The 13,403-nt window shown below is 48.5% G+C and overlaps 1 protein-coding gene across 2 annotated transcripts in view; it reads left to right on the plus strand.

Moving 5' to 3' along the window:
• The window catches only part of LOC311236160 (kinesin-like protein KIF2A), a 191,005-nt gene that overhangs the window by 132,131 nt on the left and 45,471 nt on the right, over positions 1–13,403 (plus strand). For both annotated transcript variants that reach the window (XM_084323786.1, XM_084323785.1), the window contains exon 15: positions 23–133. In XM_084323786.1, coding sequence (XP_084179912.1) covers positions 23–133 — 111 coding nt within the window. The remainder of the gene's footprint in view (positions 1–22; positions 134–13,403) is intronic.

Consider the following 13,403-nt stretch of genomic DNA (forward strand, 5'->3'; position numbering starts at 1 on the left):
CCCCCCCCCCCCCCCCCCCCAGGAGTGCATCAGGGCGCTGGGCCGGAACAAGCCCCACACCCCCTTCAGGGCCAGCAAGCTGACCCAGGTCCTGCGAGACTCCTTCATCGGGGAGAACTCACGCACATGCATGGTGAGGAACATTTTCTGAGTGCTAATGAACTGCTCTCTAACCATGGGAGCAAGAGAAGGCTAGACCCCATCTGTAGAGACGCCGGGGGAAGTATGAGTGTCGGCTAGATACACATGTATGACATTATGGCTGTTATGCTCGTTCTCCAGAGATCTAGTGACCTATGACCTCGGGCTGAGAGGTTCTGGGACAGGAAGGTCGTTAGATCAAGTGATACCTTGCTGACTCTTGTGTTCATTCCTGTGTGTGGGCTGCACGATTCTTGCTCAAATGTGAATCACGATTTTTCTCTCTTAACTCAATGGAGGCCAAACCCGAGATAAGTCGGGTTAACTCGCCATGCGTTGGACACCAGACCTGAGATATCTCGGGTTTTGGTTGTTTATTCTTTTATTCAATATTTGTATTAATTATTCATCCGGGGACCTCTGTGTTACCATAGCGTGGAGCCATATGAAATCTGTTTTATTATTTTCCAAATTCCATTAGATTTTTTCCCAAATTCCGTTTTTTCCGTTTTAATATTTCAGAATTCTGTATTTTGCTTTTTATGCTCATTTTACCATCAGAAATAGTGTCTAATAAGTAGGGATGCACCGACATTTCGGCCACCGAAAGTTTTCGTCCGAAAATGGCAAAAAATTGCCTTTCGGCTTTCGACCTAATATGCATATTATTCAGAGCGAGAGGGGGGGGGGATTGTGTTTCTCACATTGACGCTGTCTGTCTGTCGCGCGTCTACTGTGCCAAAGTCAAGAGAGCACATTCATCGGGGGACTAGAAAGGTGCACTCAGTAGAGCACAGATGTCCGCTGTGGCAGCCAGAGAAAATATGGAATTAATGTACTGTATGCATTCAGAAGTGCTGAATAAATGTTTTATGGACCCATAATAGTGATTATTTATTATTTAAGTTAAGTTTTGCCATAATCATATATTTTTCCATAATCATAATGTTCCACAACATTGGTAAAAAAAATTCTATTCTATGAATCATTTTCGGCCTTTCGGCCAACGGCCAACTGTTTTCTATTTTCGGTATCGGTTTCGGCCAAGAATTTCCCATTCGGTGCATCCCTACTAATAAGTGGGAATGAATAAATGTCCACAATTGAATAAGATATAACGGTCCATTTAATGTTTTTAAGTGCTGCAACTCAGAAATACAGTTTAATTTTACACGATATTTTTCAAATAATAAATAATAAATAAAAAATAAATAAATAAATATTGTGACAAAATAAAAATGCACACAAAATAAAAATACACATTTCAAGTGTAAACAATAGATACAGCTAGCTACTACTGACATTATCACAATGACAATGTCAGTAGCCTAGCTATATCTATTATATTGTGATGAAATATAGTAATGCATAATTTAGGCACCTTTAGTTTAGTTTATTTCGTTTATAAAGGACAGTGTGTACTGACAATCATTTGCATTAAACATATGGATGGGTGCACCAGATTTAGCTAGAAGCTATCATTTCCATCTATAGTCCTTTCTACTGTAACGTTACATAGCTATTTAAGTTTATTTAGTTTATAAAGGACAGTGTGTACTGACAATCGTTTGCATTAAACAAATGGATGGGTGCACTAGATTTAGCTAGAAGCTATCATTTCCTTCTATAGTCCTATGTACTGTAACGTTACATAGCTACCGTATTTAAGTTTATTTAGTTTATAAAGGACGGTGTGTAATGACAATCGTTTGCATTAAACAAATGGATGGGTGCACCAGATTTAGCAAGAAGCTATAATTTCCGACTTCCGGAGCACGACATGTGAGGTCGTGCAGCCAGAAGCTCGGCAAACAACTATCATAATTGAAGTTAATTTACCATGTGATTGAATCAAACCTATGCTTAATTTTTATATATAACATTTTCCACCACTCGGCGAACCAAATTTAATCAGTCGGTAAAGTTTATACACTAAACGACGATGCCCGTCGTGGTGGGAGACGAAAAGGTGCTCAAGTTATGGACGCTGACGATAGCCGTGAGTCACCTGAAGATGACGCACTTTCCTCTGGGTCTGACGCTACCCAAGGGCCGCCTGAGATTGACTCTAGGTCTGTGGATAAGATTATGTCGGCTATTGAAACCCTGAGAGCAAAGATGGACACACAGACGGCCACTATCCATAAAGAAATAGCTTCGATCCGCCAAGAGCAGGGGTCTCGAACTCAATTTACCTGGGGGCCGCTGGAGGTAGAGTCTGGGTGAGGCTGGGCCGCATCAAATATTCCACAAAAAAAGGGTTTCAAGTATTCAAATAAAAGTACAACTGATCCAATATTCTCAATCTTTAGCAATAACATTTCAGAACATGAACAGTTCTTCAGAACATGAATGGTTATTCAGAACATAGGCTTCGCAGTGGTGTCAGTGGACTCATCCACAGCTTTTTATTCTATCATAAAGCTGTTTAATCAAATCACCAGCCAGTATTTCAGTTATTCTGGTTGCTGTGCGATCTGAGGGGGATTTGCTTTTGTTTGCCTTCAAACATGGTCTCCATCACTTCAGTCATACATTATTTTCAAATTGCCACCCTTCACAAGAGCTACCGTTTCTTGGCATATAGTCACATTGGTTTGGTGCTGGGACTCAGGATGAATGCATATTTTTCAGTCCATTCACCTTTGAATTGCAGTCGACTTTTCTTTTACTGACCTTCTTTGAAAATGCCATATTTTTCTGCTGCCTGCCTGCTGGCGAAAATAGGCTAGTAGCTACATTTATCTCACAGAGATAAAACTGGGAGAGAGTTTACTTTAGATGCGCTGTCAACTCTGCTCTGACTCTGACTGAAAGAGAGAGACGACATGCAGTCCGTGAAGACCCGCCCTACTCCCCTACTCTGCATCTGATTCGCAGACTGTGGGTGAGGGGGAAAAATGCTGACGTGACGCTGAATGTGATTGGACCAGACCCGTACACAGACACAGAGTGGCAATGTAGCCGGACATGCAGAGCACTGCTTGCAGAGGAGATAGCGAGGATGCATTTGCCTTCCACTTTACTTGGTATCACTCCGGAATCACGTTTCAACCAAGTCACTAACGTAATGTTGCCGTCATGAGCCTGCGCTATGGTAGCGGTTACAAAGGATCAGATTAAACCGAATATATATATTTATTGATTGATATATATTGCATAGTATTTGTATATCGTTTGATATCCCTTGTATATTCCTTGTACATATACACGGAATATCCCTTTAGCCTAGTACAGACCATAATATTTCATTCTCCTATTGGACAGCGGTCCACAGGCGCCAGGGCCATGCCTCCAGAGTCAGGTTCAAGGCCACCGTCAAGACATGTCTGTACATGCCCGGCCTTGCCCAGGGATACGAGACAGAAATGAGGTTGGCACTAGATTGTTCGCCATGCATATAAATATGGCGCAGGTGAATACAGAAGTAGAGTTACCCAATAAGTTGAAGCCTCACCCACGATACTCCGTGCGGTGAAGTATGGCCTGTTTGGCCCCAAATAAGAGCATTGAGACCGCGTGCGAATTAATAACTGAATTGTCAGAGTTTGGCGCTATACCGCCGAGTGCGACATATTTCTATTAAGTCAGTAATAGTCTATTTGTGTATAGTGTATCGTGCGGCTAAAGTTCTACAGTGACCAGCATCACCAACGCTTCCTCGTACCAGCTAGAGTGCTTATCCAGGCTGGGCTGCTTTCATGGCGCTTTCACCCGAGGAGACCTAGACGAGAACCGTGTGGACATGTACACTGGATTAATCTACCCGACGACTACATAGCCCTTTGCGGCTGGATTATATTTGTTTTGGTCCTGTGATTTATGGAGCGGAGAATCGCCGACGCCTACACGTGTGGGATTTACCCTGTGAGGAGCCACGTCGAGTCTGCGCCTCAGAGAGCCTGAGGCCGGCTAGCTTTCTTCACTGTGGAGCTACAGTCTACGGAGAACAGCTGTATTCGTCTGTGGATCAAGAGACTATTGCACCGTCTCCTGTACTTGGAGTCTCCTTAGTCATCGTTGACCAGACTCTCTACTACCGACAGATCCTCTACCCCTGCTGGCTTACAACCGGGGGGACCCTTCCAGTATCTCCCGCTATATATTACTAGTGTACCATAGATATAATTCCCCAAGATTCAGGTTGTATAATTACCTCCTGCGTAACCAGAGAATGGACATTCATTATTGATTTGCCTACGCACATTCCTTTGCCTTATAAGCGCATCCAAAGTATAATAGAGAAGTATATTATGTACCTTTTGCTGCAATAAATACTTAATTACCATTTGTGTGGAACCGATTCTTGTGGGAAGTGTTCATCATATTTATATATCATGTACTGTATGGCCAGTAATTAAAGTACATAAAGCGGTAGTGGTTTAATGATACCATACTTATCAATACAGTCAGGGAATTGTACCCCTCAGTTACAATTGGTCCTTCGAGCCGGATGGTAACTAGCGTAATATTAATATAGTGGTATTAATATTGACATGGCCTATGATGAACACTCCACAAAACGGTTCTCCTAAAGTAGATCGCCCGCAGCGTAGACGGCAGACACCTCAGTACTTAGAGGATTACGTTGCCAATATACTACCTAGCTTTCTACAGACGGTAAACGCGGAAAAAGTAGATAGTAAAATTATGTCCGACCCTAAAATTATGTCCGACCCTATCGACCAGGCTACCCCGCCAATAGAGGCCCTAGTGGGTTCTAACGTAACTGACCAAGCTCACGGTAGGGACCAGGAGGGACCCGACATGACTTTACCCCCCGCCAAGACCGAAGAAGTAGTCCCCGGAGAGCTCCAGGATAAAGACAGCTCTCCAGGGATGGAACTCTACCCGCTACAAGAAGAGGAGAGCACCCCGGAGATGGATCTCCAGGACTCGCCACAGGAGAACAGATCTCCAACGAGTACTGCCAGGAGCGGATCACCTCAACCAGCGTCTTCCCCCAGCGAGGCGGACAAGATGCTGGCACAGGCATTCCTCGCCAGCCTAGCAGCCTCAACAGAGCGCGATCGACTCCAAGCACAGACGCTTAGTGAGCGCGAACATTCTTCCATGGAAAGAGAACGCCTTCAGGCGCAGCAACGGAGCGACGAAGATCGTATACGTCTAGAGATTAGACGCCTTCAGACGGAAGAGAATATGGTAAGGGACCGGGCCGAAGCCCAGCGCGCCGCCGCCGAAGCCCAGCGCGCCGCTGCCGGTGCCCAAAGAGAAGCAGAGCGCGACCTCGCTCTCACCAAGCGCGAAGCCGAGCGCGACCGATTACAAGCGCAGATAATGGAGCAGCTGATCACCAGGGCAACACCCCCTCCCTCCGCACGGGGTTCCAGGGCCTCGTCAAGACGAGGGTCAAGGGCACCCTCCCCTACCCGATCAAGCGACCCTGAGCCCGACCACCAGAGAGAGCCTATACACCCCTCCGAACCCCTTCCCCGACCGGTCCAAGTGAGACCCAGCTACAAGGAAGAAACGGTCTACACCGCGGAGAGGCTAAATAGACGACTACAGGATCTAGAGGACCTGCCAGAGGAAGAAGAAGAGGGAGAGGAGGAGAGTCAAGCCCGACAGCAGCACAGTACTCCACAGGACCAGGAGGTCCAGTACAGCCCAGGCTCTACCCCCGCGGCTCTGCGCTACAGACCCCCGACTCAATTCACGGGTGAGCTTGACGCACGACCAGCCCCGAGGAACAGCACCTGGATACGCGGGCCATGGTACCCAGCAGGTACCAGCCCACCAAGAGGCGTAAGAGGAGACTCGCCTAGGAGGCCTCTCTTCCAACGCTCACCGATGTGCCAGCCATCCATGGCATCATACATTGGCACACCGACGTTTCCGGACTTCACCCACGAGAACAGAGCACAGTACACGGAGCTACGAATGTGCTTAGAGACAATGATGTCCGATGTAGCTGATGAACCGTACGAGTATGCTATCCTACTGAAGCACCTCAAGGTGCCCCGAGCGCACAATATAGCGCTGGCCTATGCCACCTCTACTACCCCATACACAGCGGCTCTAGCAGCACTCGACCAAAGATATGGACGCATATGGGACTACGTAATACAAGAGATAAGGCATATTGACCGCCTACCCCCAGCCACAGACAATCGCTCACTAGATGACCTGTCTATCAAGGTACAATCCCTGGTAGGGATGCTGGGGGCGCAAAGAGAAAAGGGTATGCACGAACTGTACGCAAACTCTAATGTCGAGAGGATTTTAGAGAAGCTTCCGCCCGCCCGACAAGAGCGCTTCAGGCGGCAAAGAGACCACCGTGATCCTAACGGTCCCGAGCCATCCCTCCTAGACCTAGCCGACTTCCTGGCGAGAGAAGTCAACAGCCTACGGTTGGATACGTTCATGCGGAGCACCCCAAGCTCCAGAGAGGGACCTAGGAGAGCAAACGATGGCCGAAGATTGGTGACCGTCATGCACCAATCAGAATCAGTACCGAGCAGCAAGAACCACAGTACCCCCTCGATGAAAGAGAAGTGGAAGATGGTGTGCCCGTACTGCGAAAAGGAACACTGGTTGTCACAATGTGACACGTTCAAGAAGATGACCGCCGACGAGGTGAGTCAATGGATAAAGTCCAACCGACGCTGTTACCGATGTGCGCGCAGTCACATGGCAGCCGATTGCCGCTTAAAGAAGAGGTGTAATCGGTGTGACGGAGCCCACCTAGATGTCCTACACGACAGTAACAGAAGAAAGCCTGCACCCTCAAGCAGCACAAAGGCAAGTGTTATGTACATTGACCCCGCCAGCAGCGGGGGCGCCCGGGTGCTCTTAAAGGTGGTCCGCGTAACACTGAGTTACCAAGACAAGGTCATGGACACTTACGCCGTCCTTGACGACGGGTCAGAGAAGACCCTTCTCCTCGCGTCCGCTGCGGCCCAGCTGGGGCTGCGGGGGAGCGAAAACCAGATGACGATTCGGACAATAAGAAGAGATCTAAAGACGATAAAGGGCGAGAATGTCTCCTTCACTATCGCAGCAAGCGGGCAGCCAGAGAGACGGTATAGGATTACTAATGCTTTCACCAGCCAAGAAATAGGCCTGTCGCAGTACACCTACCCCATCGCCAAGCTGATGGATAAATATGTGCACCTGCATCAACTACCTATACCGCTCATAGACGGTGCCACCCCGACCCTGCTGATAGGCTCCGACCATGCAGACCTCATCGTCCCGATAGACCGGGTCCACACAGGGCCCAGAGGCTGTCCTGCAGCAGTCGAGACCCGCCTAGGATGGACATTACAAGGCCCCCTCGCTAAGTCTCTTAACCGAACAGCAGCCACTAACTGCCTCCACTCCAGAGTGACAGAAGAAGACACCACCCTCCTACAGCATGTCGAGAGGCTATGGACACTAGAGACAATGCCCTTTAAGAACGAAAAGAAAGACATTCGTTCCAAGGAAGACATTTACGCTATAGCCCTCCTCGAGCAGGGGACAAAGAGAGTCAAAGTCAACGGAGTGATGAGATACGCAACTCCACTCCTGAGGCGAGAGGGTATGCCTACCTTCCACGCCCCAAAAGAAGCGACGGAGCGGTATCTATTGAACACAGAGCGGCGCCTAGCCAGAGAACCCGCTCAAGAGACGGTGTACCGCGCTGAGATTAACAAGCTAATCACAGCGGGACACATAAAGAAAATTGACATTAAAGAGGCCGATCAGACGACCGAATCATGGTACGTGCCGCACCACAAAGTTCACCACAACGGCAAGGATCGTATTGTGTTCAACTGCAGCTACCAGATCGGATCACAAAATCTGAATAAAGAGCTTTTGCCCGGCCCAACACTCGGCCCCTCTCTACTAGGCGTGTTACTACGTTTCCGCCAAGACAAGGTGGCCATCAGCGGCGACATCAAAGGGATGTTCCTGCAGGTGAGACTAGTGGAGGAGGACAAGCCCCTGCTGCGGTTCCTATGGAGAGAGAGGATCGGGGATGAGCAACCAGCCATCTATCAATGGGAAGTCCTCCCTTTCGGAACCACATGCAGCCCATGCTGTGCTACGTTTGCACTGCAAAAACACGTCGCAGAGGACCCAGCAGCTGATGAAGAGGTCCGACAAAGTGTAGGAAATAGTTTCTACGTGGAAAACTGTCTGCAAAGCGTCTCGACGCCAGAAGAAGCCGAGGCCCTTCTACTCAAGCTCCGCGCCTCCCTGATCAAAGGCGGCTTTGATCTCAGGCAGTGGGCCAGCAGCGACCCGCAAGTATTGCGCAGCCCGAGGACAAGGCAGCAAGCAGCGAGACCTGGATGGCGACCATCCCAGGAGAAGCCCAAGAAATGACATTAGGACTAGTCTGGCGCTTCAAAACAGACTCGCTCCATTATAAACACACACCCCTGACCAAGGAGCAGGGAAGGTCGACTGCACTACCGACCACCAGACGGAGTGTATACAGAACACTCGCCAGACAATATGACCCGTTGGGATGTATTCTACCATACACCACCAGGGCAAAGATGATTGTAAGAGCGTTATGGGACAAGGACCAGAGCTGGGACGACCCCATACCCGAACACCTTGCAGCCACATGGAGAGAGTGGGAGACGGAACTCAGCTCACTCCCAGGTGTCAACATACGCCGCAGCTACTTCCCACCCACAGTGAGGCCGGAGACGTGCCAGATGGACCTGCACGTCTTCAGCGACGCCTCCGAAGTAGCCTACGGTTCTGTGGCCTACTTGCGTGCCCGAGAGGAGGGAGGAGAAATACATACTGCTTTCATCCTGGCTCGCTCAAGAATAGCCCCACGAAAGCAACAATATATCCCGCGTCTAGAGCTCTGCGCAGCCCTAGCAGGAGCGCAACTCGCCACGTTAATCCAACGTGAACTCACCATTCCGGTGCAAAGAACAATCTTGTGGTCAGACTCCACGACAGTACTCACATGGATCCGGTCTGATTCGTGCAGATACAAGGTCTTCGTGGGAGTCAGAGTCGCAGAGATTCAAGATTTAACAGAAGTAGCAAGCTGGAGGTATGTGGACACAAAACACAACCCAGCTGACGTCATCACCCGGGGAATGTCCCTGGATGACCTCACCCGTCACAACCTATACAGTGACGGGCCAGAGTTCCTCAAGCTCCCGGAAGAAGAGTGGCCTACACCCACCCCACGGGAAGCGAGTAAAGAGGAGGCCGAAAACAAGAAATCTATGTTCTGTGGATTGAACACACTCGTCTCCACAGACCCCGACATAGACGATTGCCTCACCCTAGAGAGTGCGCAGCTAAAGACATTCCTGTGGCACCACCCAGAGGTTCAGCTCACTACTGACATTACAGCAGCTGACTACGAAGAAGCAGAACTTCTTCTACTACAACGAGCCCAGAGAGACTCGTTCCCCGATGAGCTAGACTGTCTACAGGGAGCAAAGCCCGTCCCATCAGACAGCAGACTGCTCCACCTAGCCCCCGAGAGCGACGCCCATGGTCTCATCAGAGTGGGTGGTCGTCTGCGGAGAGCTCCAGACTTACCGGATGACGTCAAGTACCCGATAGTCTTAAACAGCCGACACAAGGTCACAGAGCTGCTCATAAAGAAATACGACGAGGATGTGCATCACGCCGGGGCAGAGAGAGTCTTCGCGGAGATCAGACGTCGTTATTGGATACTGCAAGGGAGAGAAGCAGTGCGGCGCTTCCAGCGAACCTGTCTAGACTGTCGTAAGTGGCGAGCGCAGCCCAGTATACCCCGGATGGCTGACCTACCTCCCTGTCGCCTCCGACTCGGCGACAAGCCTTTTCACTCCACCGGTATGGACTGTTTCGGCCCGCTGTATATAAAGAAAGGAAGAGGAACCGAGAAGCGGTGGGGTATTGTATTCAAATGCATGACCACCCGAGCGATACATATAGAACTCCTTCCAACCATGAGCACAGACTCATTCCTTATGGCCTTCCGAAGATTCACATCGCGGAAAGACAAACCGTCTATATTATTGTCTGATCACGGGACAAACTTCAAAGGCGGAGAAAGAGAGCTGAGAGAGAGCTTCCAAGCTATGGGCCCAGAACTTAAGACCCACCTCGCTCCATCCCAGACTGACTTCCAGTTTAATCCCCCGAACGCACCTCACTTCGGTGGAACTTGGGAACGAGAAGTACGTTCAATAAAGACAGCCCTGTACGCCGTGCTTGGGGCCCAGACCGTGGCGGAAGAAGTCCTAATGACAGTCCTCACGGAGATCGAGGGAGTATTGAACTCAAAGCCCCTCGGTTACGTCTCAAGTGATGTAGCAGATGTCGACCCAGTCACCCCCAACACACTCTTGATGGGGCGGCTGGACCCCGCGCTACCACAGACAATGTACAGGCCTGAAGAAGCGAACGGCCGAAGAATGTGGAGGTACAGTCAAGTATTGGCTGACAAGTTTTGGAACAGCTTCCTACTCCACTATCTACCGTCTCTACAGACCCGCCAGAAATGGGTGAAAGAGAGAGACAATTTGACAGAAGGAACAGTCGTCATGATTATCGACCAGTCACTACCCCGAGCTATGTGGCCGGCTGGCCGCGTAAGCAAAGTGATCACCGGTGCCGACGGAAAGGTCCGAGCAGCCGAAGTGCTCGTCCAAGGACGGATCTACACCCGACCCGTGGCGAGGCTAATAGAACTGCCAAGGCTCCCCGATACTATCGATGACGACCATGACCCCATGACTTTGTGAACTGCCCGACCCCTCACAACAGACATTGAGTAGTGGACAGTGCGGTTAATCTGTCTCTGCTTAGCTAATTAGGTGGGACTAATTAGGAGGCGGCTGTTACAAAGGATCAGATTAAACCGAATATATATATTTATTGATTGATATATATTGCATAGTATTTGTATATCGTTTGATATCCCTTGTATATTCCTTGTACATATACACGGAATATCCCTTTAGACCAGACCATAATATTTCGTTCTCCTATTGGACAGCGGTCCACAGGCGCCAGAGCCATGCCTCCGGAGTCAGGTTCAAGGCCACCGCCAAGACATGTCTGTAAATGCCCGGCCTTGCCCAGGGATACGAGACAGAAATGAGGTTGGCACTAGATTGTTCACTGTGCATATAAATATGGCGCAGGTGAATACAGAAGTAGAGTTACCCAATAAGTTGAAGCCTCACCCACGATACGTGTGGTGAAGTATGGCCTGTTTGGCCCCAAATAGAGCATTGAGACCGCGTGCGAATTAATAACTGAATTGTCAGAGTTTGGCGCTATACCGTCGAGTGCGACATATTTCTATTAAGTCAGTAATAGTCTATTTGTGTATAGTGTATCGTGCGGCTAAAGTTCTACAGTGACCAGCATCACCAACGCTTCCTCGTATCAGCTAGAGTGCTTATCCAGGCTGGGCTGCTTTCATGGCGCTTTCACCCGAGGAGACCTAGACGAGAACCGTGTGGACATGTACACTGGATTAATCTACCCGACGACTACATAGCCCTTTGCGGCTGGATTATATTTGTTTTGGTCCTGTGATTTATGGAGCGGAGAATCGCCGACGCCTACACGTGTGGGATTTACTGTGAGGAGCCAAGTCGAGTCTGCGCCTCAGAGAGCCTGAGGCCGGCTAGCTTTCTTCACTGTGGAGCTACAGTCTACGGAGAACAGCTGTATTCGTCTGTGGATCAAGAGACTATTGCACCGTCTCCTGTACTTGGAGTCTCCTTAGTCATCGTTGACCAGACTCTCTACTACCGACAGATCCTCTACCCCTGCTGGCTTACAACCGGGGGGACCCTTCCAGTATCTCCCGCTATATATTACTAGTGTACCATAGATATAATTCCCTAAGATTCAGGTTGTATAATTACCTCCTGCGTAACCAGAGAATGGACATTCATTATTGATTTGCCTACGCACATTCCTTTGCCTTATAAGCGCATCCAAAGTATAATAGAGAAGTATATTATGTACCTTTTGCTGCAATAAATACTTAATTACCATTTGTGTGGAACCGATTCTTGTGGGAAGTGTTCATCATATTTATATATCATGTACTGTATGGCCAGTAATTAAAGTACATAAAGCGGTAGTGGTTTAATGATACCATACTTATCAATACAGTCAGGGAATTGTACCCCTCAGTTACAGCCGCCGAAGGGCATTGATTAGGGAGACGTTCTTCCATGTCCAGACTTACCCATTCCATGACAAAGTCTATTCATGTTGGAATGAAAAAAGGTCACATCAAGTTAAAATATATTTTCATATTGTATGAAAAAAAGAAGGTAAGATTCAGACTGAACAGACATTTCTCTTAGGGGATGGATCAATAAAGTATATATCCATGTAATTATGACTACTTGCACTGTTCCGTGTCGACTGACGCTTGGACCAGCTCTGCGTCAGATGGAGAACGCGGCCCCGCTGCAGCTGTGGTGGCGGCAGCTGCCTCCTTGCGGTCACGGAGACGAACGTAGCGGACGACGTCCTCCATCATTTTTGTCTTCGCCGGCGTCTTTCGTACGTAGGCGACATAGCTAAGCAAATGTGAAGATGCATGCTTTGAGTGCTTGGCATTCCAATAACACACAACTAACCACACAACATTATATTAATCGATTGAATTTAATTTGTATAAGTTCAAACATACCGGACAGTATTGGGGTCCTTTGACTGGTACAGGTCCTGCAGGGTCTCACTCTTGTACTGGCCGAAGCCAACAAGGGCCAGGCCCTCCTGCCCGGGCAGGAGAGATCTCTCTTTGGCCGACTCGAATGCCCGGATATAGTGGACCAACTCCATAAAGTCCACATAGGCACTCGAGTAGCGAGTTAAGGCATCCTAAAGACAGATACAATGAGACAGTTCAGTTATTAGACAGTTCAGTTATAGACGTTTTCTATTTGTACCTACCCCTAGCAGACTGTACAGCATGTATTGTGTTCAATTACACTTGCTTGACTTGCTCACAATATAAACACACAGTAATACAGTAGATGCTTTGTTTTATCCTATCCTTAAGGGATTCGTTTTGTGACATTAATTCACATTACCTGGCATTAGCAATAGAATGACAAACAGCAAGATGCATGTCATGATGTCAGCATGTATTGTGTTCAATTACACTTGCTTGACTTGCTCACAATATAAACACACAGTAATACAGTATGCTTTGTTTTATCAAGCGCGCACACACGGTGTTATATTAACAAACGCATTAATCAATAGTAATATATAGTGCGCACGCACACACACGACGCACACACACGGTG

The sequence above is a fragment of the Notolepis coatsorum genome (assembly GCF_963971535.1).
Source record: "Notolepis coatsorum genome assembly, chromosome: 10".
In the NCBI taxonomy this organism is placed as follows: domain Eukaryota; kingdom Metazoa; phylum Chordata; class Actinopteri; order Aulopiformes; family Paralepididae; genus Notolepis; species Notolepis coatsorum.